Source organism: Sorex araneus, chromosome 2 (genome assembly GCF_027595985.1).
Source record: "Sorex araneus isolate mSorAra2 chromosome 2, mSorAra2.pri, whole genome shotgun sequence".
Taxonomy (NCBI): Eukaryota; Metazoa; Chordata; class Mammalia; order Eulipotyphla; family Soricidae; genus Sorex; species Sorex araneus.
In genome coordinates, this window is record NC_073303.1 from 170,217,122 (window position 1) to 170,241,861 (window position 24,740).

The window sequence follows — 24,740 nt, forward strand, 5'->3', positions numbered from 1 at the left end:
AGGAAGCCATTGACATGAGAAGGAAACAAGAGTTTTGTATCTCTAACCTCAATGTCTATGACCAGCCTGACTAATTATAACTTCTAATTAGAACTCTTCAGAGTTGTGGTGCTTACTCCCTCTGCTAACCTTTAATAAAAATGGGTAATTTCCTACCATTAGGCACTCAGATGTTGCATTTTTCTTGGCTACTCCTTTTACTTAAGATTGCCTGTTGAGCATATACATTTTTCACTACCTCGAGTATAAACTATTTCCTGATGGGAGCCTGATTTATATTCTTTTAGATTATTTGGCACGTTTGCATTTGCTAGAATATCTAATATATATGAAATTATTGCAACATGATGTGACTGACATAGAAGGTATGCCCTAGATATCTAGTATTAAGAATGACATTTTATAAACATATAAATAGCAGTGATTTCAACAGTAAAAGTGGGAAAGCAAAGATAGGCTAATGGTCCTAGTTTTTAAACTCTACCATCCAAATAAAGATTGCATCAGAATGATTGTATCAGAATTATTTAAATCCATGTAGATTTGTTTCATAAATCAGAAACTTTTCTGGAAAAACTCACTACTGTTTTATCATCTATTACTTATTATTCAGATCTGCAAGACTTCATTTCTTCATAGATAATGGAAATGCCCATTAAACGGAGTTGTAAATACAAAAATACATTGAAAATAGATAAATATGTTGAGTTATTTTTAAAATTGAATATTATCAGCAGGTTGGGTGTTTGCCTTGCATATGATCAACCTGGGTTCAATATCCAGCACCACAGACGGTCCACTGAGTACCATCAGGTATGAACCTTAGAATCAGGACTAAGTATAAATATATATTTCTATAAGTGTAAGTTGTTATTATTGAGTTCTCATATTAACTATATCATTAACTGGCATAATTTTAAAAATTAATAAGAGAAATACTAGCTATTTTAATACCTCCTATTATTTAGAAGTTTTATTTTTATTTTTCACTTATTTATTTATTTTGGTTTGGGGCCACACCCACACATTCTCAGGGCTTATTCCTGGCTTTGTTCACAGGGATCACTCCTGGCAGTGCCTGAATGGCTATATGCAGGGCCAGGAATCAAACCCCATTCAGCTGCATGCAAGGAAAGCACCCTACCTGCTGTACTATTTCTCTAATACCAGCTTTAATAATTTATATTTAATTGTAATAGTTGAATCCATCACACTGGAGGAAGCCTATTGTGGCAAGAGATGTGGTCAGGGACTACTAGTTGTGATAGAGCCTGGAAGACCTGTATCTTCATTTCAGTGGATCTAATTCTTTATCTCTTTATAACTCCTTATTCTAGGATACCTAGTTCATTTTATGACTCTCCTGTTGCCTCCACTATAGTGTCAAATTACCAGTAGTATAATTTGATAATTAATATCAGCAACATTTATATATGATTTCAATAAAAAATTATCTTCAATCCTCAGGAATGCAATTTTCTTTAGGTAATATTAGAGGACCATTGAAAAACAGCAAAATTTCAATAAAGAGAAATCTACAAAAAATTTGTGCCTTTTGCATTTTTGTGTAAAAATAAATACAAACACAGATTTATCTATTGAATGAATGAATTTATATATTGAATGCCCTCTTGGAGATATTTGTCCAAAGTAATTTTTGTCAATAGAAGGAAGGGATTGACATGTTCTTTCCTGAGTACTAAGTGATCAGACTGTGCTATTTCAATTGTTTTTTCTATGCCTGCAGAGAAACAGCCAGAAAGATCTAATTGATTGTTTTTATTTCTATTGCCAAATATCATATAGCTTTCATATGACCTCTCTTTTCTACTCTCCCTGTTTCCCTATATCTACTCTATTCTACACAACTATTATTTAGTCTCCAATGTGACACCATTGGAAAGGACGAGTAAAGAGAGGCTTCTAAAATTTCAGGGCTAGGACGAATTGAGACATTACTGAGACGGCTCGAGAAAATCGATGATCAACAGGATGATGATGATGATGATTATTTATATCAAGTGAAGCAAGATTTGTGAAAAAAAAAAAGGAAACAGATAAGGGCCAGAATGAGTGACTAATACCTTAAAATCATTCTAGTTTCCTTTGACCCCAAGCAACCTACCAATAATATTCTTGACTTTTATTTTCTCTTTGTAAATGTTATCTGGAGAAGTCTTCTACATACTGTATACAAATTATACAGAAATGAAACAGAATTTCAATTAAAAATATACTTCATAGGTTCATAGTTTCTGCTCTTTAGGTTTACACAAAGTAGACAATGAGACTGCTAAAAACGATGTTCTTATCGAACTTCCACCAGTACCTGATTTGGTGGGGTATCTTTGAGCACCCCTTTTTCACTCTATTAATGTTAAAGGCAAGATTAAGTGTTATAACCTGACTTTCTGTATCTCATGTTGCGCTATTCCCCATTAAAGCTTTGCAATTTAAATAGCAATGTTTCATTTATTTAATACCTACTACTACATGATTTTTGGTAACCTATATTTTTCAAGATTGGAAAATACATATTCTATTACTGATGGGTACAAATGGACAAGATCTATTATGGCATAAAATAAGTTACTTGGCTTCTGCAACTGTTCTTTCCAAAATAGAATCCACTAGTCACATTTTGTATTGAATAGTAGAAATATGGCTAGAACTAGTGAGAAAAAAATTATTTAATTTTAATTAGTTTCAATGGAATGTTTGTATGTGCCTGCTGACAATTGTTCCGTATTAGTACAGAATATTGCCATTATCATGGCATTTTCTATTGGGCAATGCTAATAGTTATGTTCCCTCTGTCTCCCTATGTGTTTGTCTTTTAGTAGTTCACAGGGATCTGCTCTGCTTCTCCTTAACTAAAAGGCTAAAGATAAATGGCAGAAACCACTTGCATTACGCTTAAAATGCTCAATGTCCAGACACCCTTGTTCTCAGGAGCACTCAGATTAAAACTCACACAGACACTCACTTGGATGGAAAAATCCTTTATTACTCATCATTAATTGAATGTCTGTGAACAAATTTTATTGAATATCTGATTTATACTTTTTCCATTTATAGATAGGGAAAGCTAGAGATCACATTAAGCATACTTAAAGTTGAAATGACCTAAATTGACTCCCCTCCTCCTCATTTTACCCAAAAGAGAAATATTATACCTGTGGTTATGTTTTAGATAGTAACCTCATCCTCTTACCTAAACCTTGTAAAACAATTCATGAATATAACTGCCTCTGGCGCCATAGAAGCTCATCAATGGTCATGATTCAGAGATTCGGCTATAAATCTCTTTGAGAGGGCAACAGAAGCAACACACAACAGACATGTCCCTGGATCCTGTACCAGGTGTCTCACCCAGAACAACCTGGAGCAGGTGTGGGTGAGTCCCCGCCATGCCTAGCAAGCCCTAGCAGCCAAAAACGTACAGAACTCGATCAGGGACATGGTCACAGCTGATTTCTACAGGCTCAAATGGGCCTCATCCATGAGTGAATATGCTGAAAAATCCAGGTATGCGGGATTGAAATCTCCAGGCTTACACAGTCGGGAATAGGTGACCTCCCCTTTCTCCCGTGATTCTGGTAGCCTGGTAGTATTATCAACTGCCTACTGATAGCATGCCTTTTTAGGTAATAACTCCTAGTAAACCAGAATGACTTTTCCACTTCTAAACATGGACCAATAGAACATGTTCCTGAGATGTTTGTCAAATTTTGCAGGTAACTCAGAATGTCTTATAGAACTCTTAGTGTCATAAAAACTGTCAATGAAGAGCATTTGTTCTATTCTTCTGAGTAGATCTTCCTTCCTTCCTTCCTTCCTTCCTTCCTTCCTTCCTTCCTTCCTTCCTTCCTTCCTTCCTTCCTTCCTTCCTTCCTTCCTTCCTTCCTTCCTTCCTTCCTTCCTTCCTTCCCTCCTCCCTTCCTTCCTTCCCTCCTTCCTTCCTTCCTTCCCTCCTCCCTTCCTTCCTTCCTTCCTTCCTTCCTTCCTTCCTTCCTTCCTTCCTTCCTTCCTTCCTTCCTTCCTTCCTTCCCTCCCTCCTTCCTTCCTTCCTTCCTTCCTTCCTTCCTTCCTTCCTTCCTTCCTTCCTTCCTTCCTTCCTTCCTTCCTTCCTTCCTTCCCTCCTCCCTTCCTTCCTTCCTTCCCTCCTTCCTTCCTTCCTTCCCTCCTTCCTTCCCTCCTCCCTTCCATCCTTCCTTCTTTCCTTCCTTCCTTCCTGCCTTCCTTCCTTCCTCCCTCCCTTCCATCCTTCCTTCCTTCTTTCCTTCCTTCCTTCCTTCCTTCCTTCCTTCCTTCCTTCCTTCCTTCCTTCCTGCCTTCCTTCCTTCCTCCCTTCCTTCCATCCTTCCTTCCTTCTTTCCTTCCTCCCTTCCTTCCATCCTTCCTTCCTTCCTTCTTTCCTTCCTTTCTGTCTTCTTTTCCTTCCTTCCTTCCTTATCTTCCATCCTTCCTTCCTTCCTTCCTTCCTTCCTTCCTTCCTTCCTTCCTTCCTTCCTTCCTTCCTTCCTTCCTTCCTCCCTCCCTCCCTCTCCCTCCCTCCCTCCCTTCCTTCCTTCCTTCCTTTCTTCCTTCCTTCCTTCCTTCCTCCCTCCCTCCTTCCCTCCCTCCCTCCCTTCCTTCCTTCCTTCCTTCCTTCCTTCCTTCCTTCCTTCCTTCCTTCCTTCCTTCCTTCCTTCCTTCCTTCCTTCCTTCTTTCCTTCCTTCCTTCCTCCCTTCTTCCCTCTCAATAACTTGTTAGTACAGTAATACAATAATATAAGTTAGGTGTATGTGTTTAATATCATTTTATCTCTGTATGTATATATATGCATACAAATCCCTGTGTATACATATATATAAATTCTAAAATTTGATTAGCTCAGATCAATCCTTCTTAATTTCAGATGTATACTATGATCATTTATGACAATGAAATCTCCCCATATTGCAACCTACTCCTTCATATTAACTTTGGAATGTTCTCAATAGAAACTGGCAACATCTGAGAAAGAAATAAAAATAGTTACAGAAGAAAGGTTGCTTCTCACAGTGGCAGTCTCTTATAGATGCTGGTGCAATCAGTGACACAGACATCCAATTCTTTTTCTTTTTTCCTATTGTTCTCCTGAATAGTTTTTATTGGCTTTAACACCTGTGGGTTACTGCTACTCTAGCTACTGGCATCCCATCTTAGGTTCTGCACTTACATCATGAAATAATGGTGATATGACATCTCCACAAAATGAAACAACTAGAGCTTTTATTTTCAAAGTCTTGGATTTGATGTGCATTATTGAATTATTGCCAAGGACTCCTTTCACTTAAATATCACTTCAGTAACTAATGACTTGTGAGAGGATAGACATGTTAAATTGCTACTTAATACAGGATTTCTTTTATTAAAACTTTCTGTCATTCTGTTTTAGCTGACCACTAGAATCACAATAGAGTTATAAATCTAATATCCAAATACACACATGTTTTTTCATTATAGCTCTAATCTGCTACATAAATTGGGAGTGTAGGGATTACTCAGTATGTTCAGAGTAAGTTTCTTTCAATAATGATCACTCTCTTGGTTGTTATATTGTTGAGGTAGGGTCGTTGTCTAGGGTAGTTGGGCAGTAACAGATGGAAGGAAGGAAGTGGTTTTAGGGATCAAATCTAGGATCCCACACAGGTAAGGCATGTATGTGAGACAGGTACACAGATCACAATAATTATCACGTGGTTATGGTAAACTAAAGTCTGTCTCTCCCCTCTGATGCAAGAGAACCTGTTACTATTGCTTAGAAATACAGAATAAGGTAAGGGCAGCAAAGATCTTAGAGGCTATGTGCAATGAAACTCTTGTTCTATCTAATAACTTCTACTTTTTCCCAATTAAGGAGGCAATCACTGTTCACCAGGTTATTATCTAGGAGTATATTTTGAGAAGTATCACTCAGATGGAAGTTTAACATTAAGTATGCCTTCTCAATATGTGAATCTATTCTTTATAAAAGAAAAGTGAAGGTGACTCAATTCCTTCCTTGTTATGAGAAACTTTTATTCTCTTCTTTAGGTGCATATCCATAGAATAGAATAGAATGTTGCCTAAATAAATAAATATTGCATAAAATAGAATAAATAATCCTTTCCTTTCTTTAGAGTGAACTGCCATGTCAAACTCTCATGTGCATCTTTAAAAATCAATATTTACTTTGCCAACCTTTCTGCTTCTGCTTTGATTATTTGTTCAGCTCAGAAAATACTCAGATAAGTGGGGCATTACCCCTTTCACCTAAGAAATATGATCACATATATGCTGTTTTCTAGCACAAAGATGTAGGACTGTATCATTAAATATCTCAAATATAGCATGGTAAGTTTCATATGGGATTTGGTGTGTTTTTCTTAGCATGACTGACTCTGAACAAAGAGGGACTGCCTTATTTTCAAGTATTGGCAAATCTCATATTACAGGTTGCTCTCTATTTTCTACAGGGAAGATACATTAGCTTGAAATACCCTGAATCAATTCTAGTTTTAGATGTTCTGGAGAGGAGAACTTATAAAATCACTAAAAGAAAAGACAGAGACTTTTTGTATAGATTTTGTTTTGCCTGAGGATTTAACCTTATAGTTGTAGGTGTTACAGTAAACACAACTCTCAGAAATCACCTTATAAAGCAGTACAATATGTGTTACATAGTGAAGATCATTATTATATTTCTTCAGGATACAATGACAAAAAATGCTTTGCTCTAATAAAAAGTCACATTTGTGTATGACTAATTTATCATTGGAAGTATTACATTTTCAAATAAAATTATCTCTTTAAATACAATGCTAAAATTATTAAATTAATAAACATTATGTCTAAATTGCTATTTTATCATCTTGGACTATGTATATCGACAGATGACCTAGTTCATACATAACAAACATACTTTTTAACTGCTCACCACCAACATCCCTAAATATCTGTTGTCCCCAAGGGCCTGAAATGAGTTTCTACTTCTGCCCTGCATTTCTGGGGATTGCCAGTTGCCCTGAAACTAATGGAGACCCCAAGAGTCATACCCAGCAGTGTTTCCAAGACCATGTACTGCTGGGGATTGAATACGAATCAACCACTTGCAACAAAAGAACTTTCCTCCCATCTCCCTAACTCCTATATTTGGTCCAGGGAAACCAGAGATGCCAACATTAGTCTAAGCATGTGGGGCAACATTGCTTTACTGTGAACTTCACAGGCTCAGACCTGCAAGGTAGGGCTCCTTACCCAGAGTTCTCCCTGTACCCTGAAGTACTCTGTGCTAAGGGCTCACTCCTGGTGCTTTTTTCAGAGCCATCAGAAGTGCTGGGGACCAGAACTGGCTCAGCCACATGCAAGGCAAGCTTTACTATACTATCTATACGGTACTTTACTATCTACTATACTATCTCTAGCATCCGAAAATACTTTTTTACCAACCCTTCCTTATAAAATTTAAATCAGTTTTTCCAACAAGGATGATACCATCCCCAAGGGACACTGGGAATATTTAGGTGTTATTCATGTTGTTAGATGCACTGAGGTGAGCACTTTCTTTTCCTTCCTTTCTTCCCCCCATCCCCCATATGTTTGTTTTGGCTCAAGAAAGGTAGAGAGGTAGACTTGGTGAGATGAAGGGGAGGTCTGCATAATCTTTTACTTTTTTCTGAAAAGAGGGTAGTGGCTCAAATATCTTTGGGAACCACTGGTTTAAATGCAAATTTCGTTTTAATTCTAGACTACACAAAGAGGAAAATCTATAGCAGTATATAAGTCATACTGGTACTTTTACTGTATTTGACTACACAATAATTACCAAGTGGATCTGGTTTCAAATATTCTTAGTGTTATTTTCACAAATGTATCACCAATCCAGATATTAAGGTTGTGCTATATGGTTCATATACATATATTTGTATCCTATGTCATTTAAATTTCTCTAAAGTGTAAGGTCCATATTTTATTATAAGCTCACTTCCTTACCCCAAAGTTTATAATAATTATTAAAAATTACAGTGAGCTAATGAAATACAGTTCAAGTTAAATAAATGCAGTCTCATAGTTAACTGAACTTGGAAGCACATAGTTATGTCAACTTATATGAATCAATACTAAAATTGTTACTTTTAAGCACAATTCATGAGAATAAAATTTCAAAGTATTACTAACGTAACATCTTCTAAATACATTAAATTAAGCATGCAAATTAATAGAATGACACATTATAATACCAGGAAAAATATTTAAGCCACACACAAGACAACTACAAGCCTGTAAGAGTTTAATATCTGGAGAGAAGATAATTGTGAAGAAAAATATAAAACTTTTTCTGAAATAGAATTAGAAATGTTTATTTTATTAAAAAGTTGACATAGGTTATCTTTAGTGTTTATGACTTGCAAACTAAAGTATTTAATATTTAACATGTTTAAATACAAGCAGCAGCAGTTTGGTAATCACAAGGAATAATTTGAATCATCTCAGAAAAATAAATTCATTATAATTATGACATTTTGGAATATGATTAAAACATTTCAAAGAAAATATATTCACCTTTCTTGTCATCAAAGTACAGAGTCTGTTGAGCTGGATTTGACCACTGGAGGGAGGTGTTATCATTTTGATCAACCCTGCAGGTCAAAATTGCAGTTCCGCCTTCAACAACCGTTACATTCTGTGTTAGTGGAAACTGCCCTTGGCTGCCTGAAAGGGGATTAAAGGAAATGTTGATTAAATAAAAGTCATAAAATGATTAACTTCCCAAGAGTGACACTAAATCTGACTTTTAACTCCAAATAACATGTAAATAACATGTACATCAAACAAATGACAAAAATGTAGATAATATATACAGAAGGCAAAGTAAAAATTCAAGAACAGAAGACAACAGTTTTGATATATCTTTAGGTCTACTTTTACTACTCTATACTTTCCAGAAATTCTTTTTCTTCTAAGCACACGTTGAGAGTCATATTCAAATAGTAGCATGATAATCATTAATTTCCTTTGGACTTGCATTAATTATGTGGTGCTAGACCTGGTTATCTTTGAAGATAAGTCCCTAGAATAATTTTGGATTAGTAGAATTCTCTAAACAGCAAAGGAGGTGCATGACATACTTCCCTCATAGCTCTTATAATCCTGAATAAAGTCTATGTGATATGGATACTTTAGACTCTATTTCTGATAAAACCAATACAAATAAAAACTTGTTTTAGCAGGGTTTCTAGGACATATAACTGGTTTTAGAAATACAAAATATGTTAGAGAAAACAATGTAAGAATTCTTCCAAGATGCTTACCTTCTAGAATTTCTAGCAAAATCTTAAAGTGGTTACACTAATTTAGAGATAGAGATAATAAGATAAAATTCTTTTTTTCCTTTCTATAGTTTCCTGATTTTATGCAATAAAATTTATTTTGTAATCAAGCAACCATTATTTTTAAAATGACCCCTGTCAATTTTGATATCATGAGAACTTAATCAATTTTTCATCTTCCTAAGTAGCATACTAATTCATCAAAATAATTTGTGTAATAACTTTACTTAATAACAGCACTTCTAAGAGTTAAAACAAAATTCAGGCACATGGAAACATTATTCATGAATGTAATTTCAGTAAGATTATCTGGAGATGAGTTCTGCCAAGTCTAGTAACAATTATCAACATGGGTAAAAAATTACTTTCTAGAGCCAGGTTAAAATACTATTATGTGAGTAAAGTAGTTCATTAAGTCAAGGGCAATTTACATATGCAAGAACATTACGATGACATAATCACACCCATGAAATGTATTTTCCTTATCTTCAATAGTTTTGTAATGATTCTATCATTACTACAAGCACCACTTGAGGTTATGCTGGAGCTATTGGCATAACGAATCTTATTACCAAGAAGCCTGTTGATTGGCACCATAAAAGATGGAAGAGCCTGAAGGGGAGCATTTCTTCCCAGACCTAAATGAAATAAGTACGGAGGTTCATGACCACACTATATAATTAAGTCTATCAAGTATAAGGATCCTGTATCAGTAGCTTTGTCTTCTCAATGCCAAAGTCTCAAAGTCACCGTAACAACTCCTCAGAATATATCCCAGTAATTTTTAGGGTAGAGTTTGAAAACTGAGGTTAATAGATGTCTGCAATACATTCTATAATAGTTGATTTGAAAGTCAACAGGTGCCAGAGTGAAGTATGTTTTGCCTTCAGCTCAGAAACAGGTGACCTCTAGTAAAGAAACATGAAGAAATCTCAATCTTGTGAAGTGAGGTGAGGCAAAAAAAAAAAAAATCAGAGAAAACATGAGTTAACATTAGAAAAGGTATAATTATCAGAAATATCAAACTTAAAACTCATAAATTTGAAATTCAGACTAATTGTATGATACATTGCTTGGGTTACCAGGTATGGATGTAATGTATAACTTGACCAATAATGGGATGGAAAAGATTCTTTGAGTAATAAAAAATAAACAAATACATATAGTTCAACTCAGATGACAGGTTGACTATTGACTGGGACATAAATAATAATGCCTACTTCTTTAAAGAAGTGGAGAAAGAGCAGTGATGCTTGCAACAATTTTGTCTACTACATTTGCAAATAATTTTTCAAAACATCCCCTAAGAAAATATTATCCTTCTCATTTCACAGATGGGCAAACTGACACTGGGAGGTTAAGTGATTTTGCCTTGGTGAAACAGAGTCAACGAACCATTTGGAGTTTGTTCTGAAAGTTCAATATTTTATTCTTAATTTTTCTATAAGAGCTGCTAGGGCATAGTAACTTTGTCACCGTTTGTTTAAAAGTGAGTCATACCGCAGTGGAAAAAAAAAATAAATGAGGAATTTTAACAGCAAAACTTTAAATTACATACCTCGCTGAATTCTGTCCTCATCAATTTCTATTTAAAATTGACCAAGAGAGAATGTGCTGCACTCAAATACCCTCTCTAGACTTACATTTGACAATTAGTTTAGTCTGTTCTTTTTGGGCAGAGAAGAAAGAAAATATTTTGAGGGGGACTCTTCTTGCTACTTCACTAGCACACCTACACCTTGTACTTTTAAATGGGCATTAAACCGGTTTCCCATCATCTTCTCTCCACTTTGAATCTGACTTTAAATTACTATGACTTCAGTTCCCTGGGATCTGACACCTAAAGTCCCTGCAGTCAAATAATTTAGTTTTTCCCAGTAGAGTGCAAACCCATGTGGAGAATATACTAATCCTGAATACCCTTAGGATATGTGATTTACAAAATCAATTCAAAACCTAGTGTAGTAGGCAGTGAATCTTCTCAAGGCTTTGAATTGCTTTTTTACATCTGGTTAGAACCTGGAGAGAGCATTAAGTTAGCTGCTATTTTTCTCTTTTAACTCTCCTTGTCATGTTCATCATTTAATTTAAGCTTGGAAAAAATCTTTCCAAGGAAATTAGTATTCATCCCAATTAAAATAGTGACTTGGTTACCGAAGTAAGGATTCCTCTTCAATACATGCATCAAACACATATTTTGAGGCAGTAAGATTATGCCTTGCCTTGTATTGCATGAATCAGCATGCAAAAGATGCATAACGAAATAAAACCTTGCTTAGAGAGCCTGGAAAATAATCAGAAACTTAGGAGAGTGTATGATAATGTAGGAGAAGGAAGTCTTGCCGTGGTACATTATACATGATCTTCACTCACACTATTTTCTATCCTTAAGAATTTCTAAAATGCACTGGTCATATATTTGAAAGCTGATTATTTAAAAATTATCTTTCTAGGGCTGGAGCTGGAGAGATAGCAGGGAGCATGCTTGCCTTGCACGTCTTTGACCTAAGTTTGATTGCAAGTACCTGTTACAGTACAATGAGTCCTGCCAGGAGATATTTCTGAGCATAGAGCCAGAAGTAAGTTCTGATTACAGCCAGGTGTAGCCCCAAACCTCAAAGATTTAAAATATTATGCAACAATTTTCTAGGGCTATAGAAATGTTACAGCAGGAAAGACCCCCGCATTGCATGCCACTGGCCCGGGTTTGGTCACTGGTACCTATGTGGTTCCTTGTGCACAATCAGAACTGACTCTTGAGGACAGAGTCAAGAGGAAGCCCTGAGCATAGCTGAGTATGACCTACAAAACAAAAATAAAATGAAAATATTTCCTCTGGCAAAGTTTACCAACAGGCTTTATTTTAGAAAATTCTTCTAATTTACCTAACTTATGGAGAGATTTAAAGATACATAGTTTCCAATTTGATATTTTTGAAGCTGGTTACTTTTGGAGGTGGTTTACTTTTTTTCTCCCTCATCTTTGTTAATTTTCTTTTATAATTTATATAAGCATCTTATCTCAAGGGGCAAGGTGATGTAGGCCTTCTTACTTATCTTTGAATCCTCTACATTGTTTACATTCCTGTAGCTTATGTTGGAGCTCCCAACAGGTGCTGGGTATTCAAAATGCAACGACATAGAATATTGACTGACTTTTGTAGGGAATTGTGATATAAGAGTGAAGAGTAACTTAGATTGCCTGAACTTGCTCACAATCAAAGTAGAGGGGCAGAAGAAGACCCAGATTTTTATTTTCTTTTAGGGTCATACCTGGCAATGCACAGGGTTTACACTTGGCAATGCTCAGGGGACCATATGGGATTCTGGGAATTGAACCTGGGTCGGCTGCATTCAAGGTAAACACTCTACCTGCACTACTATCGCCCCAGCCCCAGATGACCCAGATTTTAAAACATTGAAGGGAAGCACAAACAAAAACCATCAAGCTGGTTTGCATCGTTCTGTGGAAACTCATGAACTTACACTCTTCTCACTTTATGCTGAATGACAGTTTGAAATTGATCACCATAGGAGTATTTTCACTGTTGAAATTGGCAAGAACCTCCAAATAAATAGGGTTTTCTTAATAGTCATTGGTTGAACATTTACAAGCGGTTCACTAAGAAAAAGTCATTCTTCATGTATTCTGTTCTCAATTTTGCCCACTGTTTTAACATCAGTAAGTTTTCCTCCTGAAAAGCCTATCAACTATTTGTAAAGCACAATAATTTTGCACTCAAAATTCTTTTCCCATAATTTAAATCTTTTCATCAATCCTTTTTCTCTTCTCTCTCTAGTCATTATCCCAACAGTTCTTTCCCTTTCCCATCTTTTTTCTCTATTCCATGGACAATAATCATGAACTATTAGATTTACTTATTGCTTTTTATTTCTTTCTAGCTAGCATCAATGATGGAAAGCATTTAGGTCAATTTTTCATTTGCTAATTTAATCCCGTGAAAGACACTTTAATTTGAGTGAATACTCAATATCCCAAGAAGATCATTCTTCTGGCCTGATCTAATAGTAGATCAAGGAGTGTCCATTATTTCTTTGATGATTTATGTTTTAATGTTTCGAGTGGCACGTATTTAGAGAAGAAACAATTTCAAACTTTCTGATCTAGGAATTACCAAATTCAAAATCAAATGAACTGAGTCTTGACTGTCAACTGCTGTGAGATAAGCATTGTATGCCTCTCACTCATCTCATGATGTTTTTGCTGTTTTCCCACAAAAGACTTAGCACTCTGGGACACAAAGAAGAAAATTCTAAGATTTTGTTCACTTGAACCTACTGAAAGACAGTAGTGTGCCACGAGCAGTGAGAAGCACTAAGCAAAGCTGTGAAGAGTGATGTTTGAATCCAGAAGTATTGTTGAAAGAGAGCAGACAGGCATAGATGCGTACTAAACACTGATGCTAAAGCAGAGCTTTGCTTCCTCAAATGGCATCAGTCAAGCCGTGCTATCTCCTGAATTGAGGAGTGAAGGTAGTGGTACTCTCCATCTCTTTTTTTGTGCTAAGGATGAAATGTGGGCCTCCAGCACAGCTCAGTGAACACTGTGCCTGCTGACTAATTAGTTACTAAGAGCAGTGAGCACCTAAGTGTTTGTGTGTGTGTGTGCATGTGTGTGTGTGTGAGTGTGTGTGTGTGTGAGTGAGTGTAGGTGGTGATAGTTAAAGCCACGGATGTTCCAGAGTGAATGATCAAATTGTATAACCTATTTAGCAAGAACTGGGGTCCCTTGTTGTTTTTTCTTCCTGAAAATAAGCAACAGTTTCTGAAAGACCCACATTTAAAAACAGTGAAGGGGAACACAAACAAAAACCACAAATAACAAAGGATAAGAAATGAAGGGAATTTCAAATAAAGTACAAAATCATCTCAAGATAAAATTGCCGTATGTTTTAATGCCTTCCATTTGGAATATACTATACTTCCTGAAAACTGTCATTGTGGTCTAAGATTTTATTTAATTCCACAGGCTGGTTACTGGAATTATTTTGGCTTGCTTTTGAATGTATGTATGTTCCAACATGACCTCATATTAAAATATTAAAACACTCATATTTTGATTATGAAAAGCACAGATGATAAATAGCTCAATGGAGGCAAACTGAGCTAAATGTTATTAAATGTAATTTTTCAAAAGAAATAACAGAAAGAAGCAACTCTATTTTCAATTTAATATAAAATTAACCAATTAACCTATTCTTTATAATTTTTCCCCAGCTATTCTCTCTTTTGGGCTGCAGTGATAGCACAGTGGTATAGGGCATTTGCCTTGCACGTGGCTGATCCGGGTTCTATTCCTCCACCCCTCTGGAGAGCCTGATAAGCTACTGAGAGTATCTTTCCTGCACAGCAGAGCCTGGCAGGCTCCCCGTGGAGTATTCGATATGCCAAAACCAGTAACAACTAGTCTCACAATGGAGATGTTACTGGTGCCTGCTCGAGCAAATCGATGAGGAATGGGATGACAGTGACAGTGACAGATTCCTTCTCTCTCTGACTCTCTCTTTCTCTGTCTCTTCTGTCTCTATCTCTTTGTCTCTGTCTCTATCTGTCTGTCTGTCTGTCTGTCTGTCTCTGTCTCTGTCTCTGTGTCTCTGTCTCTGTCTCTGTCTCTGTCTCTCTCTCTCTCTCCCCCTTTCAGTACTTTGCTCTTTGTCACATTAGTTTCATCAACTGGTTTGGGGATACTTATACAAAGAACTTACAACTTTAAAACTTCAATATTATTCTTATTGCTTAAATTAGAGTCTAAAAATATATCTAAATGCACACACAGCATGCTATTACTTCCACTAAATTACAGAAGACATTCTAAACAAATAAGCTTCTAATGTGAAAGTTGTAATTCAAGATAGTTGTGTGGCCTGAAACATATCACATACTAAAGCCTATTGGATTGAAATCATCAATGTCATCAATACAAGTTCATGATTCTAAAGAGTAGTTCGGTGAATGCACTAGCATGTGAGAAAGGTAGAGGGAAGAGTGATAACTGATAACAAAATGTTTCCACCTTTGAAATATCCCTCTGTTCATTCAAATATTTTGAGTCATATTGTTATCTTTCCAAACACCATGCTAGCTTTGAGGTTTGTCTGAAAAGAGAATAAAATAAAACTTGAAGTTTTCTGTTTTCCTAGATTGCCACATAGAATTCATTTTTCTTTGATGATACTTCACCCGTTCAGGATTCAGTTTGCTTTGCAGAGTCTAACACCTGGTGTCCACCTTCTGCGCCACCCCTTCGCCCAGCTCTATGGAACATGGCCATCAGTCTGGTGCCGCTTGCCAGTTTCCATAGAGACAGGAAGCACTTGGGAGCCCCGTGTTCCATTGCTACTGCCAGACCAAGGCAGGGAAGAAACAAAGCTGGCGGGCAGTGGGTCTTGCAAGGCCAGGAAAGGTTGGAAGGACTTTCTCCTTCTGATAGCAGAGTGCAACGGTGCCAAATTGGCTGCTTCCCCACTTACAATCCTGTCCACCAGATCCTGGTGTTCACTATGGCCATTGTGAGCGACCCTCTCTACTCCCGATTCCTGGAGCAGAACTCTCCGATACCCAAAACCTGGCCCTCGTCCGTCGTTTGGCTTCTACGCTGTGACAAAAGGCACTGTCAGATTTACAGTGGCTCCCACAGCTCCTGACCAAAGAATCATAACTCTCCTGTAGAAATTTCACCTTTTTTCTCTTTCCAGAGGATGATAATAGGTTTTCCTGGATACTCAAAATAGACCAAGAAACCTATGAGATAACCATAAAATCGTTTCCCACTGACCTACACGATGACTGTGAGAAGGTGACCCAGTTAACTACATAACATTATATCAAAACTATCATTTTTATTATCATTTACTGGGTTTATAATAGGATTGATAATTAGAGTTCATTCTTGATTATCAGAAGCAGGGCTGGTTCTGAAGAACTTTACAATGCAGGTAGAAATAAAAATCTGCCCTCCCTTCATTCAAAATATGTGTGATAGTTCCGTTTTCTTCATAACATGTACCTCGGGTATTTTTTACATAGAGTACATTTCTCTATTTCTCTTATTGTTAGAACAGAATTTATGTTTTACTTGATTTATAAAAGTCTGAGCTTCAGAAAGCATTTAAGAAATCCTAGGAAATGATAGACCGATGTTTTCTGTTATTGCCTAGTGGCTGTACTGTCTTAGCATCTCTAAAATATATTCCAATTATAAAATATTGCCAACATTTTAAAGATCTATTTCTGTACCAGATAAGTACTATACTTTTTTTGCTTGCTTTTTTGCTCATTTTCCTGCCCAAAAGTACAATAAACCAAAAGTTGGTATTATATTTCAGACTTAGATTAAGTATAAATATACCTAGCATGGTGTTTTAAAATATAACATATTTCATTAATATAAATCATTCATAAGATATTTCAAGTTTTCTAAAAAATAAAAAAAGCAGTGCAAGTACATTATTTTTCAACAAGAAGTTAATTTCATGCTTTGTTCATTTATATTTACAGGGCTACTTTTCTCCACATGCAAATAAATCTTCAAATATTGTGTTGTAGAAGAGTGAAAAGCAAAGCATTTACAATGAAGAGAAAGCTGCAAATCTTATAAGTAGTACAACAGATTAATGATTTAATTTTTTGTAACTTAAAACAGACTTACCTGACAATTATCATGAACTTATAAAGTAATTTTATCTTTCTAGAACATGGTTTTCTGGGTGAATAAATAAGATCTAGATCTGACTAGCTCTGCTTGCTAACTGATAAACATTTGAGAGGCAGCCTTCCAGAGAAAATAAATTTATGACCACAATCACTGTCTGGTTTACAGTGAACCTCAATCATGTAACTGAATTCTAAATTGAGATGTCAACCTGGAGGAACTATTCTGGAAAGGAACACACAGATGGTAGGACTCTTCTGAAGACAGCTTGAAGAATATAGTGCTGAGTGCACAATAATAAATCTTCTATAGGCAAAAATTAAATAAATAAAGACTGGGTAGGACATAATTCTTCAAAATCGAAGCCCTTAGGAAAGTGTTCAACCTGTGTCAAAAAAGAAGGAAACTATGCATGTATGATTTTTTTCCTGTAGATCTTAGACAATCAATTTTTAAATATAAAATTATATTAAATTTTGCACACTTGTAAATGTTTATTGCTTGGGGTCAGAGTTACAGTACAGCTGGTAAGGCACTTTCCTTACAGGCAGCTGATACTTGGTATGCCATATGGCCCTCTGACCACCGTCAAGAGTGATACTTCAGTGCAAAGCCAGAAATAACCCCTAAAAACTTCCAGGTGTGACCCAAAATTACCAGAAATGATTATTGCCTCTTAGAAGTTATTTGGAAAAAGGAAAATATAATTATTTTCTGGTAAATTTTCTACATATGAAAGTATTTATGATTAGGGGCTGGAGAAACAGTAAAGATAGTACAGTGGGTAGGGCACTGCCTAGCACAGGCTGACCCAGATTCATTCCCTGGCATCCATTTTGGTCCTCAGAGTATAGCCAGAAATAATTCTCTAGTGCAGAGTCGGAAGTAACTCCTGTATATATCCTGCCCCCTAGAAGTATTATGTTTAAAATATTTTCTTTGTTCAAAACTGCATTTCCTTAGTGGTAGACACAGAAACACCGTTTTTCTTTCTCTAATGGGCATCAAATATCATGTTGACCATTATAGGTATATAGTTTGAGCATCTGAACATTGTGTTCAAAAACCAACTTTGAACATAGGAACATCCTGTTCAAAATGACATTTCCTCAATTATTCAAGTCTTGATCAATATGTTGTAACATATGAGTCAACTTGAAATAGTCCTGAAGGAACAAACTGCTTTGGGGAAAAATGTAATAACACAGTGGTTAATAGGATGTGTTTTTCACTGTTTGATCACTTCTGAATGCACAAAGATGTCATTAATGTTGATTTCACCCATCTTGTCTATGTTTACATGCTTTGATGTTTAAGTTCTTTGTAGTGCCACATTAGATCTAGGGGAACATTGCCCTATGAAAGCAAGTGGAAACTGCTGTGGGATAAAATTAAAATGAACAAAACTTGATACTTTGTATAGATTGGTACAGATAAGTTAGCTCAAATAATTATACTTTTGATAAGAAAGAGAAGAATTTAATACCTTATGTTCATAAACTTTGGGGAGTTGAAAGGGGAAATAATAATGCATGAAATGATTTACATGTAAACTTTGAAAATAAAACTGCAATAAAATTAACTAAGGTAGAATTTTTAACAGCTAATCTTATTTCACAAATTTTAAGAATGCTTGTTTGGGAGATATGGTTACAAAATGATAACTGGGCATAGTAAATTTTAGCACAGTTAATGGTCTGTTTCCTTTCCTATAGTAAAGGAATAAAGAGTTCTTACCAATTTTTTTCTAGAAAATTCCAAAATGCTCATTTTTTAATAAAGTAATTTGGTATTCAAATAATTCTTTAGTGTATAGTTTAGATTCGTAGGCTCTAAAATAAGTGATAACTGAAAAGAATACCATGTAAAAGCACATACATTTAGTTGTTGAGATGATTTAATGAGCAACAAAGTATCAAACCTGAATAGATATATTTGTATCAGAGAATGGCAACTGACAGCATAACTCTAGTAGCACTGAATAGCAAGACATAAAGACTGAATGAGCCCTGGGTCCCCAGATCTGCAGGATTCTCTGAGTTGATATAGTCCATATAAACTCTGTCTAATCTGAGTAAGGGCTGTGCATTCAGTAGCATTTTAAGAAGTCACAAAACTTCTGCTAGTTGCTGGCATTGCAGTACATCACTCATTTTAAGAGTGAGTGAACTACATTCTACTAAAGCTCGGTAGGTCTCATGTGTATTGTCATATACATGAAGACAATCACTCTGTGCTGCTCTAGCAGTGTGGATCCTACAACTAAATATTTGGCTGATAAAAATTCACATTTCAGGTCTAGTATAACACATAAGAGTTGAACTTGGAAATGAAAATTTCTTGCTGCACAAATTGTATATGGAATTTATGAAAATGCCACATTTTATTATATCTACTCCAATATTGTTTTGAGAATGAATAATTTCATAGCCCTACTGTTATTAGAAGTCTTTGGCATAGACAATTTTTTCATTTCCAAGTTCAACTCTTATGTGTTATACTAGACCTGAAAACAAAAAGGAGTGACAGAGATAGATTTAGCTATATATTTCTCTTTTTGTATACATGCATATATGAAACACAGATAGAGTTTATTAATCGCTGTTACAATTCAATGTTTAAATTTTGAAATCTATTGGAGGTTTTTTAATTTACTGTCTTTGTAATCCAGATTTAAGGATGAATCTAGACTTAGAAAGTGATTGCAAAGACATTGTAATATCGGGGATAATGTTAGCAACATGTGGAATACAGTTCCCACACTATTACAGTTCACACACTATTCAGTAGTGATACTGAAATCATAGGCTAGCAAATTCAAAGTTGCCTATCCAGGCAACAATTAAAATAAAAAGAGAAGTGTACATGATATACTTATTATCTTTTCTTATTGAGAACAATAATCAACTTTCAAGTTTAAGGGTTATAACTCTCTAAGCAAATTTCTAAATTCATGAAATCCATCATTACTAAAAATGATCTAATTAATGATAAGATAATTCAATAAACTCTGCTAGGTGTTAGAAGTTTTTTATTAGTGCTAAACCAATCATTTGCAATGCCTCGGTATTACTTTTAAAAATATAGTGCATATTTAATGAGGAAATTTTGATGGGGAAATATGTTTCCTCATTTTTTCTTGATTAAGCTTGTGCAGCCCCAGGGCACAGGAAATATCGACTCATATGGCAGGGTTGATAAGCATCAACTCTCCCTGCTGACTTAGGCCAGCAAGCTGCTCATGAATCCAGCAGATGTTTCTACTATCTGGGCCAATGGAAACCTTATGGACCTTTATTCCTTCATCTCCTCCCAGGAGCAAATGTTAACACAGCAGAAACTTGGATGCATGCCAAATCAGAAGCAGAAGGGTTGGTGAGAACGGAGGGTACACTTTAATCCATAAATAGTGGTCATAAGTGATTTGAACTGATTATTAAGCCATTTTAGTAGCTTATTTTTGTGCATTTTCTACTTCTCTTAGCCCACACCCTATAAAGCTGTCTGTATTTCATACACCATAGATTCCAAACACGTAATCTTAGTCCTTGAATATGCTTATGCATATTCAAGAGATTGAAAAAAGGGAAATATCTGAATATATAAAAAATGTAAAATTAGTTATCTGTAATAAATATTCTCTTATATTTAATCTAGATGGGGTCAGTGTCTGCTCAGGATTTTCTACCAGTTTTGTCTTCAAGGATTACATCTGGTGGTACTTGGGGCACCATATATGGTGCTCGGTATTGAACCCAGGTTAGCAGCATACAAGGCAAGCACCTTACCCCCTGTGCTGCTATCTCTAACCCTCACAACCTAACTTATGTGCCACGTGTCATATAAAAATTAGCGATTTGGGGGGGTTGAAAAGATAGTACTGCAAACAGAGTACTTGCCTTTGCCTTTGGCCAATCTGGGTTTGATCTCTGCCCACTTACATGTCCCCTCTAAACCTTGGCAAGAGTGATTCTTAAACTCAGAGCATGAGCAAGCCCTGAGCATTGCTGAGTGTGATCCCAAAACAAACAACAAAAATATAGTGTTTCTGGGTCCAGTTTTTATAAAAATTTTGAAAAATAATAAATGATTTAAACTGAGCGCTCTTAATAAAATTGAGGTGGCTTTAAATTTAAATTGCAATCTACTTAAATTTCAGTGATAACTTGTTTCTTGTATCTCCCTCAACCTTCCCAGCTTCAATTATATTGAGCTTGTAGAGTTTCCACCAAGATTTTAGATTATGTATTTTTATCATCTATATTCAAATTCTGTGTTTCAGAGTCTTAATTTCCCCTTAACCATTACCTACAAGCAACTAGGGTTTCTTCAAAGCAACATAATAACTTAAAAGAGAGGTCTTAAAAAAGGCGCAGTGTATTTCTTATACTCTGAGACTATGTATTTTTCACATTTATTATAGCACAGTAAGATATATTTCTTGCTGACTAGAGCAAAAAATGTTTGTAAAGAAATAACTTAAAGTTTGTCAATTTCATTTATTCTTACATTATTTATTGACCACCCACTACACAGCAAGTCATGTTAAATGCTAATGAAAATAAACGGTAGAGTTCATAAGAACACTCCATAGTATTATAATTGATAGGACATATTTCAGTAAGGTCAGCATTACCAATGCCCTATAATATACTTAATCAACTCCAAAAGCTATAGAATAAATGCTTAGCAAAAACCTTGTTTTCATTTGTTTCCATGATTACTTTAGAAAGGGCATGTCATTTTGAGCACAATAGCAAAGCATAAGTAGCTAAGAAATATTGGCAGTACTTTAAATGTTTCCTGGGTATAACACTTAGATAGTTGTGAAAAGACATTCATTCACAAAAATTTCTAATGCCAAACATTTAACAATGTTTCCCCTTTGTATTCTAATTGTCAGACCGTATTTTAAGTCCTTCAAGGAAGTTATGGCTATTGCTTTGCTTTGTACATGGGAATAGAAATTCTGGTCCAGAAAGGTTGCAAACATGGCCATGAGACAGAAGCACTACAGAGATTTAATTTCCTACAAAAGTATTCTTTGCAAGCTGTGCAAACACTCTTTGGTTAAACAAGGAATCCTGATGACGGAGATTTTATGTCTCAGTGAAACAATCACAGACACAATTCCTGGTTTTTATAATGAAAGAAACCTCAGCAAATAGACAATCTTTTTATTCCCTGTATTATCTTTCAGAAAAAAAGACTTCAAAAACCTTTCAGAAGGTTCAGAATTAATTACATAACAAATAAAATAAGAGATGCAATAATAAATTCATGTCTGCATCTGAGGACAATGAGAAATACTGTACGATATGAAAAAAAACCACTGGAATACAGAACCTCAGAGAGAAGCATTTATATCATATTCCCTGATGGGCAAATTATTGTTAATTCTAAACTATATCAAGTTAACAAAAACATATACAAAGGTAATAGAAAATTTAATTATCTTAGCATTAAAATATTATGTCTTAAAAGTAGCAGCAAAATCTAGAGCTTACTTAGAAGGAAAGAAAACTCTAGATGAGCCTAAATTTCCCTTTTTGTGGGAGGAAGGGAGGGAGGGAGGGAGCACACATTCATGTGCTCAAGGTCTGCTCCTGGCTTAAAGTTTTAGGAGTCACTGTTGGTGGGGCACCATATTGTGTTGGGGATCCAACCTGGGTCACCTGTATACAGACCATACACTCAAGCCTTTGAGCACTCGCCCTAGTACATTTGGATGTATTTTCAGAAAGAGTAGAATGGATTGTTGGTGCTCATGTGAAATGTAGACACATATGGGAAAGTAGGGTATTTGATACTGATCCTATTGAGCAAACTAGCCCAAAAGCTAGTAGTGTAAATCAGTTACCATTTTCACTGTTCATAGGGCTGTGAAATAACTTTCTGCAATGAAATCCATTGGATAACCCTTCCCATCCCAGCTGTTCCTCTTTTGTGTGGCATCTGCTAGTGTAACGGGTCTTACCTGGGCTAGGTAGCTTTGGCTTCTGGGTTGTAAAATCATGGCCCCATGAGCGCTTTTCACAGCTCATCTTTCTTAAATTTTCTATGTCCCAATAGTTAAAATAAATTTATACAAGTCTAGAGTAAATGTGGAAGATGAAGAGTGAAATGGAATAGATAATAGTTATTAGTTGTGGAAACTAAGCGAGTTGATTAGGAGAGCAGTGCCATTGAAGGCAACCAGAAATATTAAGAATGACAGTGATGTTAACACTTTAAATGTCACAGTAACTCAAGTTTATAAAAAGACAGAAGCATGCCCATTAGAACGGAGGGATTTTCTTTTAGAGAAATTAAGACTAATGAAAAGAGAAACTAAAGAGCAATGTGTCAATACTTATTGTTTGTTTGTTTGTTTCCTGGGCCACCCTTAAGTGCTCAGAGTTTATTCCTGACTGCACTGCAGAACCACTCCTGGCAGAGTTCAGGGGATTATGTGGCATGTAGTGGATTGAATTTGGATAGGTCACCTTCAAGGTAAAGGACATACTTGCTGTACTATTGCCCCAGCCTCTAAATATATTTTTGAGAGGTGATCACATTAAAAAAAAGTATAGAAAGCATATGCAAAATATGGCAAGGAGTATTTTATTTATTTTTTTATTTATTTTGCGGAGGAGAAGCGGTTGGCACTCCTGGTGGTCCTCAGGAATCACCCCTGTCTCTTCACTCAGGCATCATTCCTGGCAGTGTTCAGAGATGTGTTGTGCAAGGGATCACACTAGGTCAGCTAAATGGAAGGCAGGCACCTTATCTACTGTACTCTCCGGCCTACTTTAAAGTATTATGCAAGTAAATAAAGTATTATGTAAGTACATAAAATGTTATGTGACTAAATAAGCATACCCTTCACTTCACATTATAGGTATCTTAAAAGGTAATCTTTATTTTATTTTAAAACCATTAATCACTTTTTTTTGTTTGTGGGTCACACCTGGTGATGCTCAAGGCTTACTTTTGGTGTAAGCTCAGGGTTCACTCAGTCAGGGAGGGAATCTGGCAGGGATTGAATCTGACCGAATCAAACTAAGTTAGATTTAACCCAGCTAGATCACACCCAGGTCAGCTGTGGGCAACCTTACCTGCTGTATTATTGTTCTGATTCCATTAATCACTTTTATGGATTTTTTTAGTTTGTGTTAGTTTGGGTTGGGTTTTTGGGGTATACTCAGTAGTGGTCAGAACTTACAAGAAAATCATGGCTTTGTGCTGAGATATCACTCCTGGCAGGCCTTGGAGGACCAAATCCAGGCAGGATGCTACATAAGGCAAGTGGCTAACCACTCTATCCTCTCTGGCTTCTCTAAAGTAGTGCTCTAAGTACTTTAAAAGGTATTCAATAAATCTGTTTTAAGGTAAAGTTGCTACTTAAGCTTCGACTCTCCCCCTAAGTAACATTAATTTTTGGGAAACTTCATAAAACTAATTTCACTTTTTCCCTCTTTTTACTTAAATATGTAAAAATAAAACATATATAAGGGGATATAAGAGGAATAACATGAAAGACATTTAAAATATAATGGTGGATTAGAGAAATGGGACTAGAGAAGAAAAGAGGAAACCATACAAACATGAGCTTTGAATAGAGTAAATGTGCTGCATGCAATTAGATAAGCTGGAATGTCATGAAAGAGTGTCATACAGAATTTATTTATGAAAATGATAATGCTGAAATACAAAATGAAAAATTTGCATAAGTAGATGAAAGTTAGAGAAAG

At 35.7% G+C, this 24,740-nt stretch overlaps 1 protein-coding gene across 1 annotated transcript in view; it reads right to left on the reverse strand.

The window, feature by feature from the left end:
• CADM2 (cell adhesion molecule 2) overlaps window positions 1-24,740 on the reverse strand; it is a 304,436-nt gene that overhangs the window by 231,135 nt on the left and 48,561 nt on the right. The window contains exon 3 of the mRNA XM_004606996.2: window positions 8,570-8,719. Within this exon, the coding sequence (XP_004607053.2) occupies window positions 8,570-8,719 (150 nt within the window). The remainder of the gene's footprint in view (window positions 1-8,569; window positions 8,720-24,740) is intronic.